Genomic DNA, 25,060 nt, shown 5'->3' with positions numbered 1-25,060 from the left:
ATAATGCATGCCTTAAATTGACTGATAATCAAATCAGACTTTTGGATATTGAAGTCTTTCAGTGGCATTCTACAGGGGGTTTGGGCCTTAATGGGATTGAAGTCTGTCAGTGGCATATCTACAGGGGTTTGGGTTTTCATGGGAGGGGGAACATCTCACCCAAAAAAAAAAAACAGTTTGCACACCCTACATGCATCCCCTTGAAATTTGCTGAGCAAAAAGCAAAACATTATGCTCAAGTACTGTAGTTAAAAATCACCTCATATTACCTTATTCTGCCAGCTTACAACCTCACAAACCTTCAAGCTCTCACCTTACACTACCTTCACTCCCCCATCAGCTTAATGTCAAGCAATGCCACTGAAGTCTGTAAATCAGATGTACCTTCATTTGAACATTGTACAATCATGAAATATTTTAGATGCTATTGTTATTTTAAGAATAGTTATATTTTTTATATATTTTTGTTATTCTATTATAATTAATTATACATTTCCATTAATAGGATTGATAGTTTTGCTGTTGAGTTGAGGTTTGGAAGCTGTGATTAAACTTGCTGTTAGCAATCAAAAACTCATTTCTCTCAGAGTGTGCATTTACGGTGATGTAATTTATGAAGAAAGTGATTTCTTAAAATGAAAAACCTTCCTTTATGTTTGAACATTGTACCCATTAAGATGCTATATTATTATGGAAGCTCAGAAGTGTTTATGATCCAATGAGCCTAGGTACCAGCAAATATCACATTAATTTTGCTTTTTCTAACAACAGCTGCATTACCCTCGAAACTCAAAACAAGAGTTTAGAACCCCACTTATTTTATCTTAAAAATTGTTGATTGCTCTGGAGTTCAAAGCCACAAGAGTTCAACGCAGTCGCAGATTATCGTACATGATTTCATATTTAAGAGGATCGGTGTACAACCAGATAAACTACCTCAAGTTCACAGTCAGTCAGGTGTGGGGCTGTAGTATTTTAATCACCTGGGATAGACGACATTCTGGGCTACCTTACATTCATACATTGGTACAATGACATTACACATAATTATTGCATATATCAAGGAGGAACCTCCTTGCATATATCAAACAAGACACATTGCTATGGTGACCAAAGAGAGTGGACTCAAGAGTGGCCTCAACCAATGAGGAGTGGTGGGATATGCTAGTTGTTTTTGAAAAATAAACAGTAAAAAGGGTTGATAAACAACTTGTTTGCTTTGCCTCACAATTTTCATTCTGTTCTTAACTAGTTTTGATGACTAATCTTATTATATTATGAACTGTGTAAAAAAAAATTGATAAATCAATTTTTGATCAGTAATAAAGAATATAATAATAATCAGCAAAAACCACTCAAAACAACTTTAATAAAGAGGATGTTTGACCACATCATATTCTATACTTGTAGAAAATCCAACTGCAATGTATGAAATTGCAATGAAATATGCATCTGCGTTGTACCTACAATATGTTCAAAATCGGAAGTTGGAACAATTACTTTTACAATAACAATTACTGTATAGCAATGCAATAGCAACCTATCACAAGGAACAATCACAATAATAATAATAGTCTTTTTAATCATTGGAAATCTTGCAAAGGCCATGTATGATCATTACAATATGTGTAAAAAATCACAAAACTATATTTTAAAAAAATTAAAGATCGTGATTTATAAATAATAAACAAATAAATATCAAGATCAAAAATAGCAAGTAGGTCTAACTGAAAGACATTTAGATAGGAAAAAAAATCTATCTTTAGGAGTAACAGAAAGACATTATTTAGATCGGAAAAAATTTATCTTAGAAAATGAATAAATTTGGAAATGGCTACCGAGACCAAGTTTATTCAAGGGGTCCTGGAACTGGAAAAGCTAGCTGACAATAGGCCTATATACATATTGGACTCATAATTTATACAAATTATATACAGTAGTTGCTTTGGATTATTTTAATATACTGTAATAATTTTAAATGTTACTAAAAATTAAAGATAGATATAAAATTAAAGTTTAAAAATAGTTACATGCATCCTCTCATTTTTAAAGTAGGTCTACCTGAACATTATCATGAATTTGGAAAATGTATTTAAATGTATGTATGTATGTGATTGTTTTAACTTATTACATTTTTATTTTAAAGCGATATACAAGACTATCTTTTAAGACAATATATAATTTAAACTTTAATACAATGTAACCAAAACATTTTAAAATGCTGTATTATGCTTTAAATCTTTATGGCAAAAATTACAGCTAATGTTGTTGATTTTCACCTACTGTACAAAGTCCTGAAAAAATCTATCCATTTCTAATTTTACTTAGTTATGCCTGTAGACTTGCTTTCCCTCACTAAAGTCCACTACAGTGTCACAGTCATTCGTTCGCTATCCACTCAAGTGTGACAGCTGAACTCGCACGCGAGAATTCAATAATGGTTGCTGATCCTAAACTTTAGAACTTTCTTAACATTCAAGAGTCTACAGTACATCTTTCATTAGAGGATAGTCACTTGTGCTCATTTTTCATTTTTCTGAATGTACAGTACGGTCAAACTTTCCTAAATTGTCTATCTTATTTTATGCCCAATCTTTACCTTTCCATTAATGATCTGTAAGTCAAATTTTATCTAAGTCAAACAATTCTTCAATGACATTTTGGATTTGATATAGGCAAGTTCAACTGGTACTTGTTAGTTGCAATTTTTTGCCCATTTTGCCATCCTTTAAAAAAAAATATTTAAAACTGGACATTAAACTATATATTATGTGCAATATAAATAATATACAATATAAGTTACAATCTGAATAAATAACTAAGTTTTATGATTTCTATGCTAAATAAAAAGTAGATAAGTAGAAAGTTTCACCAAGTTTGTTTTGACTTACTATCTCAACATCAGTTAGATCAATTAGTAAATTTGAATTTGTGACTTATTTCTGATATAAACACTCAAACCCCATAACTGTAAGTCAATAGGTCAAAGATTTGACCCACACAAGGTCACTATTGTAGTACAATTTTCCATTGAAGAACTCTGGGTAACCTTTTCAAAAACTGCAATGAAGCTTACAACTACAGTACAAGCCAAATATGTACTGGGTCAAATAGATAAAATTGTTGGGTGGGAAAAGTCGATCAATTGATAATTTTCAGTAAGCGTTGTTAATTATCCAAAACAAGAATACTTTGAATAACTGATACTACCAGTACATGTTGCAGATTAGATGTAAACTACAGTAAAGGTTGTAATCTCATTCTCAACTGAAATATGTATATTTTTGTCAATAATACAGGTATATACAGGTGTAGTTGTTTAAAGTTAGGGATTCTTTAAACACAATGAATAAAAATGATAGTATAGTACAGTACAGTACTACATTAATGCCAGCTGTCCAGTGTTTCAAACAAGTTTAACTGTACTGTAAATACAATTAATGTCTGTATGTGAGGAATGTGAACATTATTGCCATTACTGACACTTCACATTTATATATCTTTGCACAAAAAGTTACAGTTCTACACATCTTATCACAAGGACAGTGTACTGTAGTTTGCAAATTTAATTTAATGTAGTTCAGGCTCTGGAAATTCTATTTAAATTTTAAGTATGGTAGGCCCATCAGTTGTGGCTCAACCCATGGAATCTTGCATACTTGCTTCAGACTCAGCGTCACTTCTCTTCAGCAACAAAAATATATTAGCCTTGAAATTCAAATCTGACTTAGGGAAAGTTCAGATGCACCTAATTTTTAAATGAGCAATTAAAATGTTTATTTTTTTTTGTGTGTGTTGTTCATGGTTATTTTTTTATGTGGTACTAAGAACACTATGGTCAAAGAAAGAATAATGTATTCAATTTTTAGTGACACGTGACACTGCAATACAAACTACAGAAGACAGTAAAAACCAGGTAAAATAAACATACAGACAGAGCTTTATTTTCAACATTCTTATGATTTTTCATAGTCAATCACATGAAATACATAACAATCATATTTTGTTTTAATCCATTCACAATACATCAGTAAAAGAAAACTGAAGCACACTACACTAACACATTGAATCTTTATAACAAAAAAGCAACAATTTAATCTATACATTAAACTCTATACAAAACTACTGCTATCCTACAAATGTTAACAAAACAAAACCCACCAAACATTTTATTTTTCAGGAATTACCAATCTATTATAACTACATAAATTTCATTTGTCAGACATAATTTTTTTACTTCGTACAACTGATTTTATTTCAACATTAAATATTCTCATATCGACACAAATTCATTATTGTATTTCATTAAAATTCATCCATTACCTAAAATTTTCATCGTACCAGTACCGATTTCCTATTTGATATATTTGTCGATTCAAACGCTTTTTGAGTATTTGATATCAGTAAAGTCATCTTGGTTTGAATTAAATTTCAGAATGGTATATCTTGCAAACCATACTTATCGAAGGCCACAAGAATTTGTTAATGTTTGACCAAATCCTGTGTAAACATAAGAAATTATGAAAACATGTTACTATCTACAGTGTACATAAACAGAAAAATTATCTACTCTATATCAATTCAGTGAATTCCAGTTTCATTCTAATGAGTACACAACATACACAAGATGCCATTCAGTTCTAATATAAGACTAATAAAAGTTCTATTATTTATACATACATAGCAATTTGATTTTCCCTGAATTTTACAATGCATATTACGAGGAAAACATCCTCTTGACTTATCTCACAGATACGTCGGTACTTATCTTACAGATAATGTTTAACAACATCATTAACATTGATTTAATAATCATTTTTATGATAAAATCTATACATTAAGATCAATATTGGTCTGAGACCATTTGAAGCAACAAGGGAACTTTCAACTGAAGTTTTCGTGAGGCAGTATGAATGAATGTAGCGACAAACCTTTAAGGTAGCAAGCCAACAAGAAAGTACATGCATCTAAAAAATATTACAACAGCACGAAATCATAATTTCAGAGCGTTTACCACAAAATCGTTTTTTTTTTGGAAAACGAAAAACCTGTCATTTTGACATATTTTTAAGTAAAAAAACTAATTTATAAAAATGAGGTAATTGGTGTTATCTTTGATATCCCTGAAAAAATAGGCACAGTACCCCAAAAGCTGGATCGCTATTATAATTATATACATTGCTACAGAAATTATTGAGAATTGAAACAAAAATAAATATATTAGACACAAAAATTGATAAACAAATATAATATGCGTTAACCCATAACACAACTAAAATATTTAAAGTATCTATTAAATTTATACAAATATATATTATGGAATTAAAAGCACAATCAGAACTATAATGTTTCAGTTTTATATTTATATAAAGTGTATTCATTGTGTAATAGATTAAGAAGAGGTGAGTTTTGCATAAAGCAAATTATAATGCCCATAATAATCTCAAAAATCAGCTTTATTCAATCTACTGTAAATACGTAATGAATAAATGTTTACTGTATATTCTGGTATAAACTACATTCCCTGCACTATCTACCATAGCATTTGCCAGCATCAATAAAATGAAGCACCAAAAATTTTTTTTGCCTACTGAAATCCATCAAAATGCATAATTGTTTATTATATAACAGGGCATGAAAAGTGTTAAATTTTGTAAAGAAACCAATAAATGTTGCCAATGATAAGGCTAAACACTGTATACACATGTCTATGACATGATCCCAACAATTACATAAATTTGTAAAAAAGAATCAACAAAATACTACTTAACTCAAGAGTTAAGAATTTCCAATTTGCTTTTTTGTAAGAGAATTATTGATGAATAGCAGACAGAGAATGCATACCTAATTACCAGTATTAGATGAAAATGTCTACAAAAATAACATGCTGAGATAAATATGTTGATGCAACCTACAGTTGAGAATGAGAATATTCCATGAATTGGTAGCAGCTTGTAACCAACTGAATTTTTACTTTTTCTTATCCTGTATGTAGGTCGCTACAAATTTTTTTAGCCAGAATCTGTCACTTTTCCAAAAAGATTCAATTTCTGCGAGAATGTGCTCTTGCGCAAATTACTGGAATTATGACCAAGGACACTGAGCTATTAAGAACCTTGCAAAAAAAAAAAAACACCAAGAAAGCATTTAGTCCCATTTGGAATGGACATGCTAGGCCAATGGCTGACTCATTCAAGGCAGGGCAGCTTAGAATTTCAGCCTGACCAAAGGAAGTCAAGTGTGTATGCAAGCAGGACAAAGGCTGATAAACTAGCCTTGTTAAGGGGTCAGAGAACTACATCAAACCATTTCATGGCATTACAAGAGTACACGTCAAAATTACAATTACTACTTCTTAAGTCTACAATGATTAGGCACAAAAATACAAGTAGTAATGTTAATCACCACCCTTTAAGCCATGTATTTTTAATATTTTACTATTTATTATTAAAATATATCTACAATTTTTAAAATTAATCAATTTAGATTGCTAAACTTTGTCATTATAGTTACTACAGTAGAAGGTATCTGATAATTTCCCTGACAATAGTGACAATGTATCTCAAAGTGTTATGTAATTTTATAAGCTTTTCAGCAAGAGCTTCGAGCACACACAGCCATAATATAAGGCTAGATTTTATATTCTGTTACAGTACAGTATACCAACAGCTACACAGGACAACCAGAATCTCCAAAATTAAGATTTTCAAACCTTCTCTAAATAATAAAAACTAACTTCAACATATAACATACTCTCATAATTTGAGAAAACAATAACTGACCAGCACAAACCATGAAATATCATTCTAATAATACAACTCATTTTACAAAAAAAAACAACAAAAAAAAAAAAACAGAACAGATTTACAGCAAAGGTTTCTTTAAAAAAAAAAAAAACAGAAATTTTTGCATTTGTGAGGATTCAAAAAGCATTCTTTTGAGAAATTGAAGATCTCCTTATAGAATATGTAGATGGGTTGAATAAAAATGTTCGCAAGCAAATTGTTTATTCATAATGTCATATATAAATTGCTTATTTAATACACTGAAAATATTATAAAATATAACTATAGGTTGTCAAACATGCTTTCTCCTACCAGTACAGCATAATCACCAACATTGAAAAATTGTTCTATATGTAAAGAGCAAAGACAATTACAAAACCAATTTTATGACAATCACCACGGAATACAGAAAGAAGCCTGCCTCTCACATGAACCAGTCCAGTCAGATACTTGAGCAGGCCTCATTCTACCAGCATCTTCATAAGTACTGTAAGCTGGTATAGGGCCTAGATATCAAAGTACATGGAGCTGCTCCATATGGTAGTATAGTACATTATATTCTCCTTATCAGGGCTCTCTTATCTTTATCATTGAACTATAAAATTCTATAGTTATGTAACTGCTTACGCAGTCAAAATATAATTCTGCTCAAAAGTCATGAGGTTTACAGACGAGGCTTGGCCAAACAGGAAAAAAATGCAAATGGTTGAAATGCTTTATCAATCGTTAGCAGAGTTCTACTGTACCTCTATTTATCTTATGCAAGAATTGATGCAAATATATATTTTCATCAGTAAAACTGATGATGGTTAAACTGAATTAATCCCACAATGAATAACTCAAAATTTAATTCCAGAAAAAGAAGCATAATGAGCGGATTATCCATGAAAAATTACAAGCAAAAAAATTGAAGCATATGCCTGCCTACCGTAGTATTACAGATAGGACATGTAAATTTTACTTTTTAAATATACAGTAGTTAGATGATGACAAAATTTAATATTATCTTTATCAGCTGATTATCAGATCCCGAATTTGAACACAATTTTGTAATATCGGTTTACATAAGAATGGGTGCATAAACCTGTGTAATTTTACAGTGGAATTGTTGGGAGTAATTTGCTTTTAATCTTTGTCCAGGAACTGACCTTGGTTTGAAAAAAATAAATAAATGGATGCACAGTGATGTACAATACTACTACGCTATTGCTAGTTTATAAACCTTTCCGCATTTTGTCATTGAACAACTGACCTTTCGAGTTTGTCCATAGAAATGCATGGTTCAATGTCCACTCATTATCTACCCACAACACAATCATAAAAGCTGACCAACTGAAGGCTAATCGTTAAAAACAAATGCAGGCCAGTTGTAAGAATACAATTATTACAAGAACATGAATTGTCATCTTGCCACCAACCACTACTGACTGTTATCATGCTTTATAACGTTCACTGAAATAAAAATATTGGGTACATTATGACTTAAATTAGAACTCAATATTTGGGCATTCTTACTAGTACACTAGGTGTTATTACTATGCAATATGCTAATAACTGTAACTCTGTATGTAACCTTGAATTTACAGCCAGAATTATATTATCAATGAGTTTAAAGAGTCGCTACTCTACTAGTATACTGAAAACACAATGTTCTTGATTTTTTATAATAAAATAATACTAAAGACGACGAACAATTAATTATTAATTATCTGACCTTTAACACGCTTGTCCATTACAAACTGAATATTTACAATTTTGGATTGAGTTCACTGATTTGAAGCAGAGTAATTTGAAAATCGTTTTATCTCAATTCAAGAAGACTACAACAGATAACTGTTTTTGATTCAATATTTTGTCCTTTTTAGGACAAAGAAATGAAAAAAATGTGTCCATTATTAGCAACTATAAATTAACTAAGGACAAATTTAAACATTGTATTTGATTGGTTAGTTAAGATCTTGCTTCTGATTTATAGTTGCATAATGAAAAAAATGTTGGGAGGACAATATATTGAGTATAATATCTGCTTTTTAGGTTTTTGCTTGATGGAGTACAGCGTACTGTATTATCAGTGAACCTCTACACAACAGATTTTCAATCATGAACTTGATGGCCATACTAAAAGTCCTCTGTTTACAATAAACAAAAACACAAACATCCATTTATTTAAGATAATATTCACACGGAAAAGCAAAATTTGTCTAAGAATTAAATATGCAGGTGGGGTGTCAAAATTGTAAACAAACTACAATATACTAAATGGCAACAAATTCATGTGTTACATTACTTTTATCCCCTTTCTGGAATGAGGGACATTTATTTGATATATTTTAATTTTTGATACTTTGGTTGAAATATGTGTTTATGTAAATAAATCAAGGTTCTTGAATTGAGTTTCAACATTTCTTGAAACAGATCATGCTTTTATCCCATCATCAATTGTATGGCATGTTTTAATATATATAATTAATGTTGATGTGTTGCATTTTACAAACATGATGTCATCAAGTAGAAGGCACTTTTAATAATGGTGGTAGTTGATTGATTTATTTTTTTACATCAAAAAGCCATATTTTTTTTGATAATTAGAAACTGAGGGTAAATCTCGGTCCACTACATCAAAAAATAAACATCTAAAAAAAATATTTAAATCATTAATGTGACAGCCAGATGATTTTTCAAAAAATAAAAATACGAAATTCTAAATTCTAGCTGGTATAAATCAACAAGAATTTGATTTGCTTAATATGGGCCAATTATCTGTACTGAAACTGCAAGGCTTCTAAATCAGTCTAGCTGTAGTTTCATCCCTAATTTGATTCTGACGACATTCCTTGGGCACTGCATTTGCTTAATTTGGCCCGAGATTAAATTTTTCTTTGCTTTCAATTGTTAGCTTGGTTTTTTAGTTCTGGGGTTCTTTATTTGCTGTATTGATATTGTGTAAAGGTACCATAATCACATTGCTAATCCCAATGTTTGAATGCAAAACAAAATCCAGAATATAAACAAAAATTTGCCAAGCTTTTTTTTATCTATTTCAATTTGAGAATGCTAGTGTTCATTGAATTTTCTGACTCAAAATCAGTACAGGGCATTTAAATTACTGCCAAGTCACTAGAATTAAAATCGGACCTGGTAGTAATGAAAAAATTGAACTTCCAACCCAAAAAAATAGAAAATGTTTTGAACCACAAATTACAACACAAAAAAATGATTTTGAATCATGAATCACAACTTTTTTTTACACTTTACATAAATGTACCACAACTGGGAAGGTTTGATTTGTCATTTATGCTCTCAGAAAACGTTACTGTTTGACGGAGGTAAGTTAATTTAGCTAAAAAGGATAAGAATGTACAAAAAATAGTAGAGGTCTAATGAATAATTTTTTTCCTGAGTTCAGTAAAAATGAGTAATATCACCAATGACAGTTATTATGGAACTGATTTCCGGTATCGAGGTTAAAAGTTTGAGATGGAACCATTCATACTGATATTTATTATTTATTTGGATGATTCTCAAAGATGATATTTAATGAAGTTAACCAAGCATGTCCCGAGAACGTCAGTGGAGACTCCATGTACATTACATTTGAAGATGATGGCAAAGTGGGAAAACAGCATGGAATCACTAGTTCTGGATGGGTTTGAACTGTTAATGAACCCAGGGCAATTACAGTAAAAAGCACTCTTGAATTTCTTTCCCGAGAATAAAACCATAAGCTAAACCATGACAAGTATGTGAATCATAAAATGACCCTTGACCTGAATAACATGGTCTAAAAAAAAAAAAAAAAAATTGAAAACATGGTTTTTAGAACTACGAGTGAATTTGAAAACAAATTTTGCCCAAAGTTCATACATTGATATTTAAATTTCATAACACGGTTTAAAATTATTAAGTTGATTTAAAAACTAGTAAAATCTACTATCGACTAGGCGGTTCTAATAGTTAATCTGAGGTAATTGATTGAGGTATGATATTGATAATCAGAATATAATATTCAATGTGGACTTGGAAGAATAAGAATAACAAAAACAGGCTTAAAAATTGACCATAATTTCAACATTTGATAGAATACTCTTTGAATTTTGACTATAATTGTTAGCACCTATTTCAAAAAGTGATAAGGGTCTATTTTTAGAGGTAGATTGTAATCTTCATGGAAAAAATGTAAATAAACATTCAAAAATATGGGACACTTATACAATACCTTTGTTAAAGAAAGAGGATGGTGTTAACTATACTTTTGAAAAAACATTCAAATTCACACTATCATTTTATGTTATTACATTTCATTCCTAATTCTATTTGTAGTTTGATTAAATCACAAATTTACATGGCATCAATAACGGCAAAAAAAAAATTACAGGACATAAAATCGTCTTAGTTACTGCAGCAATTTGGGAAAAAAGTTTTTTTTTTAATATATATATAGATCACATATAGAGTGCAATGTCTTTACTATACACAACAAAGCCCTGAGAGACAAACACGTCTATGATATGCATTTCTGTAATAACCACGGAATACCTGAGGTAGATATATATTTTAACATTTCTGAGTAAAATGCAAAAATCTTTTAACAACAACACTTTTTCGTTGCATTATTTCTTTTCACTTGGCAACAAACTTTTACTGTATTTGGCATTAAAAATTTTACACATCATCAATAGCTGACAGGCCAATTTCAATGCTTGGAGCATCCGACATACACAAAACACATGAATAATATACATACATTTAGCGTGCCAAACAGAAGTGCATATCATAATGTACAGTAGACGCAAACATTTTTTTTTTTTTACATAAAGCCTATTTCTACCAAAGCTTTATGTTTGTTTACCCGTATTAAAAAATTTGCACGCGATTATTTCCGAAGTCAACAACAATTATGTAACCATCAGGAGACACACATATACCCGAGGGTCGGTCGAGTTCACCTGGAGCCGAACCGGGACAGCCGAACTTGCACAAGAAAGTGCCATTGGATTGAAACACTTGAATACGATGGTTGCGAGAATCTGCTACGATGATGTTACCTTCTTGGTCAACGCAGACACCTTGAGGACGGAGGAACTGGCCAATATTGCTTCCTTCTGAACCAAGGAAACGTGCGGATTGAAAATCTGGAAAATCTGGATTGATAACAAGCAGGCGATGATTATTAAAGTCTGTGACAATAATTTGGCCTTCAGGATTAAAAGCTACACCACGAGGCGAATCAAAGTGCTTCCACAAAGCGCCATCAAACCCGTACTTATTAATGAATGTACCATCATTGCTAAAGAGTTGAATACGGTGGTTGCGCGTATCGGACACAAGGATTTTACCATCACGATTACACGCAGTGTCCCAAGGATAATTAAACTGGCCATTTTTGCTTCCTTTCTCTCCAAATTTAAAAATAAACTGCCCATCAAAAGTAAAAACTTGGATTCGATGGTTATCTTTATCTGCTACTATGATCTTTTCTTCTGGATCAATAGCTACACCAGCTGGCCGATCAAATTGGCCATTTCGGGATCCAGCGGTACCAAATTTACGCAAAAAGGTACCATCGGGGTTGAAGATCTGTATACGGTTGTTGCTACGATCTGCAATGATTAGATAGCCATCCTTATTGGTTGTAATTCCCCACGGTCTGCAAAGTTCTCCATCGCCTTCACCCTCGCAGCCAAACTCCTTCTGTACCGTTCCAATATTTTGGTAACTACGCCCTATTCTCACATTTACTGTGAATGGACTCTCACGTATATGTCGTCCTCTGATGGTAACAGAGACACTATGCGGACCTTCACTCTGTAGACGATAACTGATCAAATATGTTCCATTTTCACGGTCAAGAACATCTGCAGAATATATTCCTCCATCTGGTCCATGCACAACAACTACTACTGGCTCCCCTCCAGCAAATGAAGCTTCACCATTATGATCTCTAGCATGGACAAGAAACGTACTTAATTTGCCTAGTAAAGCACGCTTAAGGCCGTCACCAGTAGCAATACAATTTGGAGCGTAAGCACTGCTACTAACAAATCCAAGAGAACTAATGGCAGTCTGCAATGCCCCATCAGGTGGCGTGAACAATATTGTATCGTCTTCATGAGGCTGTAACAGATTTTGTAATCCTCTCATGGTTTGCATTTGTTTTACCATGCGATCTTTAGCTTTGAGGACATTAATATCCGTTCCAGCATGCATTGCACCTTCAACAGATTTTACACAGTCCAATATCTTATCCAATCCTTGACGAAGCTCTTCCATTTGAAAATTTAATGCTTTTCCTTTAACTTGACGAATTTTTTCAACTTTCACTAAAAGATCTCGCTCACGTTCCTCTAACGCAGACATGTGTCTCCTGATGGTGGATTTGACTTCGGTAACAATCATTTGCGAATGCATCTCTACTCTATCAGCCATGCTTTGCGCCAAAGTAATGCTGTCTTCCAAAGTCCGAATGCTACTGTTCGCTTCCATGAGTAATCTTTTTGCAATAGTTTTGCTATTCTGAACAGCATCCTGAAGATAGACGCAGTTGTGACCTCCATGATCTTGCATGGTGCATTCGCGACAGATTGCAATAGAGCATGTATCACAGTAAAGGCGAAGGACTTCGTTTGAGTGTACATCGCAATAGCTTATGGTTTTGTCAAAACTTGGCTGAATAACTGAATGGTAAGTGGGTGACTGTCCAGGACTACGTTTTGGGATAGGGTCATTGAAGAAGTTATCAAGTCGACATATGTTGTGATCTTTCGTCATTCGTACTCTTTGGTGCGCACGTACACATCGATCGCAAAGCTGTTCCTGACACTGTCGGCATATACATGTTGCCAGTTGCTTGTCCTCGCAGGACTTACAAAGATGAAAATCATTCGGGTCTTTTTCATCTTCCTGACCAACAACACCTAAAATGTTATCTAGTATTAAGTTAGATGTTAAAGAATCGAGTCCAAATTCGCCTAAAGGTGTCTCATGAGAGCACAGTGGGCAGTGTATTCTGTCAGGCTCGCCTAGTCTCTGGGTAAGGCAATGTCTACAAAACGTATGCATGCACGGTAGGACCCTAACATCATACACATTCTGAAAACGTTCTAGGCAAATGCAGCACATCTGCTCCCCCATACGATCTTTCGACCCACCAAAAGCGGCCATTATTTGACGATTGGGACTTAAACATGAGTGTGTTTTTCCTATATCCAATGTTTCGTTCTGTAGGAATGCTGGTAGCCACTCACCGTCTATTTGTTGAGCTGATTCAGGGCCTTGGGAGGTGCAAAACATTTCTCAACCTGGCCAGTAGGTACTAGTAGTCGTCCTCACCCCCTTGCATTGAGCGTAACTTCAGCCAGTAGAATTTTCGGACGAATGAGAGCGATTGGCGCAGTCTAATTCCAGCTTGCGTTCCATTAGACTCTAACCCAGTTCGCTACACAATCAGCTCGCCAAAATTTCCATACAGTGTCGCAAGAAAATCGAATGTGTGTTTCCCTTTTCTTAATATCTATTATTGGCACTTCCCATCATCAGTGTATCAGTAGATAGCAGTATTTCGACATAAATATTAAGTTTTAATAAAGCGACTACCTTGAAACGGCTGACATGCGTCCACACGCTTAGCATAATTATGTAAATATGTCCAATCAGGTCAAGGTTTTACCTGGATCACGCGGTCAATGACCCCTGACTGGTCCACTACCAGCGGATGTAAAGTATCTTTATTGACATTTCGTTCAATACGTCCTTTTAGTTTTACTGTAATAAATGAATTGAACAAAATTTTATAGTTATGGGTGCTCCCTTTTAAATTGACCTACATTATTTTTTTATTATTTATCGGTAGGCCTATATATTCAAAGTTTCACAAAAATAATTAAAATACACTACAGTATAGGCCAATAGGCTATCTTTCAGTGGTGGTAAGTCCGATCCCATTCTAAAATTTTACTGATTGAAAATATTGCAATTATTAAATTAATATATTTTTCATTTGAGTAGCCTAACTCTATTTGATATATAATTGCTGCTTTGCCTTAATATCAACGCGAACTGTATTCTCTGCTGTATTTATACCATGGTCATGGCTCTATGCTGTAATGCATCGACAAAATCGATTAATTAAATGCACTTATTTGGCTCCACGATACGCTTAATAAATTCAACAGATTACGAATAGCAGGCATAGGCCCCTATATACGGTTGTGATTTTGCAGTGGCTTATCTTACCTTTTAACAAATTCAAATTGCAAAGTGTCAATCAAGTTCGTACAGAGTTCTTGTTTTACCAAGGTTACGCGTTGGGAGATTTTCCAATAAATTTCATTTGAATTTCAATTCTGAGTCCGGCATGCACATCTGCAAAATCCAACACAGCACAAGTTCAACAGCAGTTGGTGGGCGGGGGTGGGGGGAAGCAGTGTCCCCGACACGAGTGACCGATTCCCCGACGAGAACGTAAGTGGGGCTTGTCGGGCGTCAATTAAAATCTCTTGAAAGTGATCCAGGGGTGCACCCCCGGAAACTATGGCAATTTTAGAGTTTCAAATACCTAATATTTTCAACGATTTTATAGTCTCCTAATACTGTCTCTTACTGAAATATATTCTTCATTTCAACATTAATTTAACCGATGTTGTGGTGTATTGTCGTTCATGAGACTCACTTCACAGAAAAAAATTAATTTTCTGTATCTACTCAAATGTTCGTTTTGTGCACCTTAGTTTAACATTGTCAAAATGACAGTTTAATGTTACATAAGAACATGAAATAAAATTAGTAAATTTTCAATTGCTATAACTTTTCATTTTCTTGATCAATTTTCACAAATCAAATTGCAGTTTATAGAGGCATTTAACAAGCTCGCGGTCAAAAGAAATCGGATGTAACAGACATTGCGAAGTACCCAAAATTAATAAAATAGTACCGTATTAACACCATAAAACGTATGGCACGCATAGACTAATAATTGACGGCTGTACTCGCAACTAGTACCGGATTGTTGATGCCATAGTAAAGATCAAAGGACTGTACGCACGCGCTATGTTCGAGAGCGGAGATGTGTGCGCCCTTCTGTTGAATTACCTTCCGCAAACTTTATGAGAAAAAAAAAACGTCCTGATGGGGAAATCCCTACTTTTCCTCGTTATGTTACTTTTTAGAGTGTTTTTGGCGGTAATTGCCTTCCATAACCATTGTTTATTCGATCCTGGACAATTTTTACATCATGGGAAGTTCTCGCGATGAAATTAATCTTTGTCATATCAAAGAATACATTTTAAGTCGCGAGATTCCACAAGATTATTTGAGTGACACCGACGAAAAACGAATAAGTAACCGGATAAAATGCTTAAAACGAAAAGCGAAATCGTTCATGTTAGACGGTAAATTTGGTTTGCATTTTATTATGTTTTGCATGCAGTGCTAGCCTGGCATAGGCCCTAGGTCTAAAACAAGAGCCCGGTGCCTGTCTCTAGCCCAGAGTAGCCTAGGCCTAGTAGGCCCAAGCTAGGCCTAGCCTAGCCTAGGCCCTAGTAGTACAGTGGAATATTCAGTTTGATTGAGGAGAATAGTGTAGTGGGAACATTCAGTTTAATTGAGGATTTTTCGTAGGAGACAATGAATAAATATCTTGATATAATATAGGCCTAGGCCTAACTAAATTGAAAATTGGTTTAGTTTTTGTGGTAGGGCCTAGTGGCTATTTTTAACCATTAAAGTACATGGGCCTAGGACAGTAACATCCAATGAGAATTAAGAGTTTGTTTAACAAAGACTGGTGTAACAATAGCCACTGTCCTTTTTTTTAAAAATGTTTTTAGGTGATTCTATGTTCTACATTGATAAGAAAGGAAAAAGGAAAAAAGTTCTTTTCAGCAATTCAGAGATTGAAGAAGTATTAAAAGAGGTACACGGTGATGAGCATGGTGGGTCGCACAGAGGAATGAAGCAAGTGCAACAAACTATAAGCGACAGGTTCTACTGGGTTACCGTCTGTAAAGATGTGAGAGATTGGGTAAGATACTTTACGCAATACACAACAACAGACTTCTCAAGTACTGCAGAATTTTGTCTCATTACGGATGGACAAAAATACCCATGAGCAAGGTCTAAAGTCCAGAACAAGTGACTACCAGTATTCCATCAGAATCTTTGGTTACATTGTCCCAAGACAACTCACGCTTGTCAGATTACTGATAAATGATTGTGAAAACTAAGAAAAAGCGCCCGTAAATCTTCATCCTGTTTGTTTGAAATTCCACAGCTTTTATTATCCTTTACCTGTAAATTAAGCAACCCATATTTTGCACTCAAGAGAAATTATTTGGTGCTACTGGAAATTTTGTATTAACTACTGATATTTGAGGACTTGGTTACTGAATTGCATTTTACTAACTTGAGAAGTCTGCCAACAAGAAAACAACTTTGTGTTGCCTAGGACCAACTGACCTGCAAAAATCTAGGGTTGGCTCTGTTTTTTTTGGGGGTGGGGGGAAAATAGATACCATTAGGTGTACAACTCTTTACAGTTCTATACCCGACTGGTCAGGTGAAGTCGAATTAGTGTTTGACATGTTAATGAATACTTATGACCCATTAAACAACTGAAGGCTGCTTTACAGTGGAACAGGTAACTCCATTCAGTGACCTTGCATGTTGGTAATAGTACTGTATCAAGAACTTTATTTACTTTATTTACTTAGGCCTAACTGTAATTGATTGTTTACACAGTGTAATTAAGAAGGTCACACACTGCAAAAAAAAACTCTAAGGGAGATACCTCATGCGTTTTTTTAGGCCACAGTAGTATTACAAACTGCAATCACAAAAACTTTGGGTTGACAAATTAATATTTTTGCAATGGGCGAAGTGGTCCATGTTTTTCTGAGAGGCTAGGCAGTGGCAGATTTATCCCCAGTTTCCCCCCCCCCCCACACTCCCTATTGAGGATGCCATTGCTCACCAATTGCTGTTTTAAGGTTATTATATGCCTTCTGTTTTATTACCTATTGTATATCATGTATCATGCGCTTTACATTATCATTATCTCGGTCATTGGATTAAACGACTATGGAACACAAAATCACTTCCCCGAGGGAGTGTTCCATAACGTTGCAGCAGTCAATCAGCGTATTTTGGCATATGTCATATCACTGAATGTTTGAACCAAGACTATTGTTAGGCTTGGTTTCCGTACAATTGTTACACTGTCGCCGACAGCTTTCGGTAATGCTGATTAGGTTGATCGAATTGGGGAGCATTCCCGATTTAGTCGGGTACTGCTACTGTACACTGAATACACTGTAGCGACAATGTAGCGATTAGAAGCGTAGCGTATAGATACCAAGCTTTAACCAATAGTAATAATTGTGTAATATGGTATTCTTCAGCATTTAAAAATAATCATGGGAAGTCCATTTTATAGATCACCTCATGCCCTACCTGTCAGAAGAGGCCAAAATCAACACCTGGAGTGCCACAACCACACAAAATAATAGTAAGTATTATTGATCAAATCATTTTATTTGGTTTCAATATTAAAAAAAAAAAACTATTAAAAAAAAAATTAATATGATAGGATGAGAATGTGAGTCACAGCTACTGTAGCTGTGTTCTGCAACCAAGCAGCAGTTGCAGCTACAACTAGCAGAAATGTAAAAAGCTAATGATGATAGCTGACTGTCAGTCAATCAGAAGAAACTTTTTCAGTAAATGGAAAATGTCTCTTTTTTTACTTTAAAGTATGTTTTTAAACTTTTAATTTTTCAATTAAAATTTCTGCCAAAGTTATATTTACAAAAATATAATGGTTCAAAAATTATTTTTGTTTACAGGTTGATGAGCCACTGAAGGTATGGGGGATAGACCTTTTAGGACCCATGCCCACAACCAAGTGGTGTAACAATTATATTGTTACTTGCACTGACCTTTTTTCGAGGTGGGTAGAAGCAGAAGCAATAACAAACTCATCTGCTGAGTCGGTCTTCAAGGCCATAGAAAAATGGTACTACCGTCACGGTGCACCAGAAAGAATAATTACAGCCGAGAGGAAGGGTATTAATAACAAGGTTCGTTTTGAAAAAAATAACCATTTTGGAACATTTAATGTATCATTCCATTATCTGAGTGAGAGTGGTGTATCTAGGGGGTGTGTGGGGCCCAAAAAGTACATGTCTCCCCCCTCCCCTCAGTCCATCCCCCAAAAACCATGATCAAATCACCTTATTTTACAAGCTAGCACTCTCTCTTCTTTGAAAATTATAGTCCTTTAACCTCTACATTTTAGGAAACTCCACAACCTTTCCCACTTGGATCATTGATACAGTAGGTCCTGCCTCCTGCCCTTCACTCTCCCCTCTCCAGACTAAAGGTCCTTGATTACCATTTGCGTCTCCTGGCAAAGGAATCCTGGATTTTTGTCAAAATGCAAACGGAAAAGATTGCCAGTTATTTTGTTGCACTATAATCTTTATAAAAACTATTAAAGTGTTAGGCATATTATTGTTTAATATAGTTACATTACTATTGTTGTTATTAATATTATTTTTTTTAATTTTCTTTCTTTATCTTTATTTGTGCTTATGATACCGATTGCTCATATCATATTTTACAGAAATTGTTTTTGGCCTTTGATGGTCACCTGTAATAAAATAATACTCTTATACCCTATTCAGACTAGTATTACACTGTGATCGGTTGTAGCAATTGCGACACCCAATCACACTTCAAAACCGTGTGTGAAAGCTTACCAATACTAATTGACATCGCAATTGTTATCTGTTGCGATTGGGTGGTTAGAATCTTGATTACTCCCGATTACCACGGAATCCAATTGCAATGAATCTGAGGTCAGTCAAGTTGGGCCTAGCCACCGGAGGCCTAGGCTTAGTAGCACCGTTTGACCTCCCGTTCCAATATAAAGTGTGATTTGGTCTGAATGCACTTGTTGATTGCGATCGGGAGTAATCAGGTTGGATTACCACCGATTACTTCGCAACCGATCGCAGCAGAGTGTAGTCTTAATAGTGTATTAGTTGAGATGCAAAACAAAAATAAGGTTAAAACAATTCAAACTATTATTTTCCATAGTTGCTGAATGATCTGGTATACAATAAATGGCATATCAAACATGTTGTTGTGGGGTCATACCGCCCGCAAACTAATGGTAGCTTGAAGCGAACATTGCAAAAGGTGAGCAACTATTCAATTTAAAAAAAATTTTCTTTAATAAAAATTATATAAATGACACTGCAAGAAGCTCTATTAAGCACTTTTAATTCTTTTTCTGTTAGAACTGTAAATGCACATGTTGAGTGGGAAAACCAAATTAACCAAAAAACCTCTTAAAAATTACTCAAAATTGAAGTCTACACCAAGCCTCGAAAAATATCTGCTCGATAAAACTTACTTTATGGGGGAAAGTCTAAAATTTAAGTTAAGGTCCAACACATTACCTCTTGATGGCAAGACCTGCAAATGGTCTCAAGAAATTACTGATCAGTGTACCTTGTGCCAAAGTGGCAAAAATATTTGTAAATCATTTGATACAATTAGAAAGGCAGAATTAGCTATCTTAAAACAAGACCTTGAACTTTTCGATGAGAATGCAACTTGGAATAATTTTTTCGAATCTAATATTGATGATAAGATTCATTTTGTTCTTGGGGGTGAGGGGGGGAATAATGTTTTTAATGATGATGTTCAATCTGCATTTGACAGATATTGTAAAACCTTTGCTAAAAAAGCTTGGGATAGAAGATCGGATTTAAAAACATGTTAAATGCATTGTTGCTTTAGTAATTTTTTTTCTTATGTTTTAAATTTGATTTCTTTTATATACTTTTGTAACGCTCTATATATTTGTGTGTTGGGGGATGGGGGTGTACGTATACTGTATGCATGTTTATGTGTATATGTACAGTACATTATTTGTTTAGGGAGGGTGAGAGATGTTTATGATTTATCAAAATTGTATTTTCTTCAGTTAAATTCTTTCATTGGTTTGTTTTAAGTTGTTGTTGTTGTGTCATGTCAAATAAATGTGACTCAAGCTCACAAACAGGCTGTAAACTCGCACAGCACTGTATTGAGAAACAAGCCTCAATAGCCAGAACATGCCATAAAATATGAATTTCGTGTGAATTGGGTTTTTGTGTAATAAATAAAGTATAATTATTAATCTTACTATTCCTGAAGTTTGAGTTTAAAATTCAAACTGTAAAAGGCAAAATTTTGCCATTTTCAAATGGGAGTTAGTTAAAATGAATAGGAAATTGCCAAAAATAGAAGCATTTTTCTCAAATCTTGATTTAAGAAAGTTGAGAAGATGACAATTATTCAAACGTTCATAACTTTGCATCCAGACACCCGATTGAGTTCATTTAACTGTCATTTTAAAGTAAATTATATGTTCTATGCCATTATAACAAAAACTCATTTTGGCTTGAGGACGAGTTTACAGCCTGTTTGTGAGCTTGGGTGACAAATATTATATTATATTAGGATAAGCAAGAAAACCCAGAGAGGTGAGATTTTCCAAAATCCATTGATTGGTTACAACATGCACTTCTTTCCTTTTGCCATATATTTCACTCAGCAGAGTAAGAACAAGCAGCTCTCACCAGCTACAGCCAGGGGCCCAGACCTTAAAGGGCCCCTGGATATTTATCAGCATTTTAAAAATTCAAATGTACTGTATTTGCTAGGAAATCAATCATTTTTTGCAAACTTCTTTCAGAAAACGCTGTGCATTCCACCTAGCCTTTTAAGGAAACAACATCCTTCAATTTGAAATCCGATTCAAGTACTTTCTCAGCAACCTTGGAAAAATTGTCCAAATGGAAACTCATTCTTTTAACCCTTCATTTCCATTGCTCTACATCTCTTCACTACTCTAAGGACGCTGCATTCCTACCTATCACATATCAAACTTCTCGTTTTGCATCATCTTTCCTTCCGTACTCCTTGAACCTTGCATATTCTATTTCTCTTGAACCTTCTCAGATTGGCTCCTCCACTATCAAACAGCTCCTCGACCTTAAATTTTTTGTTGTTTTTACAATATTTTATATATTCTTCTTTTTGTGAATTTAGTATATTGTGAACTTGAGATTGTTATTAGCGGATATTGGCCCATGATGACTTTTGAAGCAATAAATGAAATTGAAATTGCTGCACCACAGTCCAATTTAGGGCACATAACCTTAATGCAAATTAAAGGTTCTCTAGTGATACTGTCATACAACATGGTTTTTATCTCTAATGGAGATCAGACGATGATCAACTACCTGTTTTAAAAACGATTTTTCAATTTTGTCCTAGCTTCTATTTTATTGTTTTGAAGATAAATTGCTTTAGAGAGATTGGTGCTCCCATGCCTTAAAATGTGCCATATCCAGTTTCTCTGTTGCAACTGGTAGAATTCTTGTATATAATTACATGAGACTTGCCATACAAAAACCAAAATTGTGGCTAAATGTTAAACTAAGTATTATAAGAATGGCAGTATTTTATTGTGTACTTTAGAACAGAGAAGCCATAATAATTTTACTCATAACTTTGACAATAGTAAGTTGATTCTAGTAAGTGACCCATCATTTTAAAGCTTACAATATGGAGAATAAGAATATTAAACAGTCAATTTTCTTGTTTGGGTCACAGATGCTGGTTTTGGCATGGCAAACCCCATGTACTAAATGTTAATTCAGTTTTTCGTTTATTATTCAGTTTGCCAATAAAGAACAGAATAACTGGGATGAACACTTGGACAAAGGACTCTGGGCATTGCGCATTAGTTTTCGTGAATCCACAAAAGTTTCCCCTTACCTGCTGATGTTTGGGCGCGAGCCGAGATTCTTCTCGGAAATAATTGACCGAGAAGCAGAAATTGTTCCTTCATCAAATCCTGAAGAGGACTACTTGGCACAGTTGAGAAAGAGACAAGCAATTGTTATGAATAAGGTAAGCAACATTTACACTACAGTACAGTGGCGTAACGCCTACAGGCTCTCGGGTGATGAAGCCCCAGATCCCCCAGTCCGAAGGGCTCCCGCTTTCTTAAGTCCAGTGCTATTGCAGCTTTACTTGTTACCGTATCTTGTTTCTCTGCATTTGAGACAAATGAAATGAAATAATGTTCTTTGGATTTCTATCTTCAGATGAAGACCAAGAAGGAGGCCAAGCAATAGTTGCCGTCTGCAAAGTCTATTCTATTATCAATTGTGTGTGGAAATCAGTGTTCTCTAGGCTTGTTTTTTCAACCTGTTTGTCACCAATACACAAAATTATAGTAACACATTATTTTAAGGACAACAATACTGTGTGTGATAATTGTTTACTATCTTACTAATATTAAAAAATAGAATTGCTAGAGTAACAATGAAGTGACGGATAAAACTGTACGACCCTGATATCCAGGCCTTTGCAAAAATGGTCAAAATGGAGCATAGGTAAAAATGTTAACATGTGTATGTTGTATCGCTTACAATAGCTTTTCAACCACCATCCCTGCAAAGTACAATGGAAAAACATTATTAAGAGTAATACAGTAATTATCAAAACAACAGTGAGGGTTGAAATATCGGTAATAGGTAGGCCATGGATCGTAGCAAGTGGAAATTACCAATTACATTATTTGGTATATTTCTATACAGTATGTTTTTTATATTAGTTTAGAATATCCATAGTTACTTTTCATGGATAAACATGTTTTTTACTTTGTATTAATGACATACATTTCATTACTGTACTGTTACAATCCACAATTACATTTTCAAATATAAATGGGCCTGGACCTTTAAAGTGTAGTAGATGATTGCTTATCTATTGTTTTGGAAAATCTTAGTTTACATTATTTAGTATAGTTCTATAGAGTATGTTTTATATTCTAGTTTAGATTATCCATTGTTACTTTTCTTGAATAAACATATTTGTTTTTTACAAGCATCATACATTTTGTTACTGTATTGTATAATTCACAATTACATTTTCAAATATAAATGGAAGTGGGCCTTTTAAGTGTAGTAGACGATTGCTTATTTATAGTTGTGACAATCTTACAGTAGCTTATTTTAGATGTACAGTAGCAGATTCAGAATCCCAGGGAAGACTTTTTAAAGATGGAGGATCCACACAACATCAGGCCCACAATGGAAGGGGGAAAGGTATAACATTTAATGTCAATGGCATCTCTACATTGCCAGAAATGGTACTCATTTTTTTTGTTTCATTTATTTTTTAATTTTCAAAAATTTAAAGGCGATTTAGGCAGCGAAACTGTTTATTGACAGGATATGAACCCAGGTCCATAAAGCCGGGGAGGATTTTAACACCCAAGCTACAGCTTCACTGCTTTGTATCTTCTTGTCCAATGAAGTCGGACAGATGCTTTTCATTGCAGGATAAAGCGCGCTTAGTTATTGCACATGTGGAATGCAATATCACTGCTTGTGATTTATACTATTGGAAGCAAAATTTGGAAAATCTGATACCAGGAGATTGTGAAACTAAAAAAACTGATACAAAGTTGTGATTGTAGTTCCTGCATGGACTTATTAATAGGTCCATGGTTCCTGATAGAGCACAATATTTTGGGTCATCCTAAATCATCAACTCTTGCTCCTGGGACCCTTGGGGATCAGACCAGCGGTTGAACTTGTTGGACCCCTGAATTTTGGGGCCATCAGTACTCGGACAAGAATTAAAACATTAAATTCAATATTGCCGCTAGTCTAGGATTTACAGTCGAGGGGGTCTAACAAGGTTCTGACAATTTTCAAGAAAGAACAGTGGTGTCTAGGGGCAGACGAAGCCCTGGTGCAATGATTATCACTTTATTCATCATTTTGTGGCCTAGGTCAAATAGAAAAGATTTACTTCTTTTTTGGTCCCAAAAACTGTGGCAACACAAGCTTGGCCTGTCTGACAGAGGCTTAAGCCCCCTTTTATCTTTCCCAATTCCTGCCACTATTTGAATTGCTGATCTAAAATTATAAGTTATATAAATAAGTGATCAACTTCCTTCTCTCTTGATCAGGTGGCGCAAAGTTGTGCTGCTGTTGCCTTCACAAGATCTTGGCATAGTGCCAAACGAGTTGCACCATACATTTCATGATGTTGATGGACGTCCCCCTTCCATAATGGCCTTCCTCGTAGTAAAATTTGGTTTTCAATTCCAATGTTCTTTCTTACAATAATACTAATGAAATCTTATAATGCGCTGGCGAAACACTCATGAATAAACCCAACTTCTAATGAGACAATGATCGAAATAA

At 34.2% G+C, this 25,060-nt stretch overlaps 1 protein-coding gene across 1 annotated transcript; it reads right to left on the bottom strand.

Annotated features, from left to right (window-relative positions):
- Positions 1–3,917: 3,917 nt before the first annotated feature.
- Positions 3,918–14,384, bottom strand: LOC117118176 (E3 ubiquitin-protein ligase TRIM71-like). Its single transcript, XM_033262690.1, has one exon. It carries the CDS (start codon positions 14,073–14,075, stop codon positions 11,640–11,642), a length of 2,436 nt encoding a protein of 811 aa, XP_033118581.1. The 5' UTR covers positions 14,076–14,384; the 3' UTR covers positions 3,918–11,639.
- Positions 14,385–25,060: the final 10,676 nt, after the last annotated feature.

Source organism: Anneissia japonica, unplaced genomic scaffold, assembly GCF_011630105.1.
Source record: "Anneissia japonica isolate Jap-2015-1 unplaced genomic scaffold, ASM1163010v1 scaffold11779_len1430905_cov172, whole genome shotgun sequence".
Lineage (NCBI taxonomy): Eukaryota > Metazoa > Echinodermata > Crinoidea > Comatulida > Comatulidae > Anneissia > Anneissia japonica.
This window is presented reverse-complemented; position numbering and strand designations above follow the sequence as displayed.

Bases quoted from the DNA above. Each gene is read 5' to 3' on its own strand.
- LOC117118176 (XM_033262690.1), bottom strand. From the start codon at position 14,075: ATGTTTTGCACCTCCCAAGGCCCTGAATCAGCTCAACAAATAGACGGT.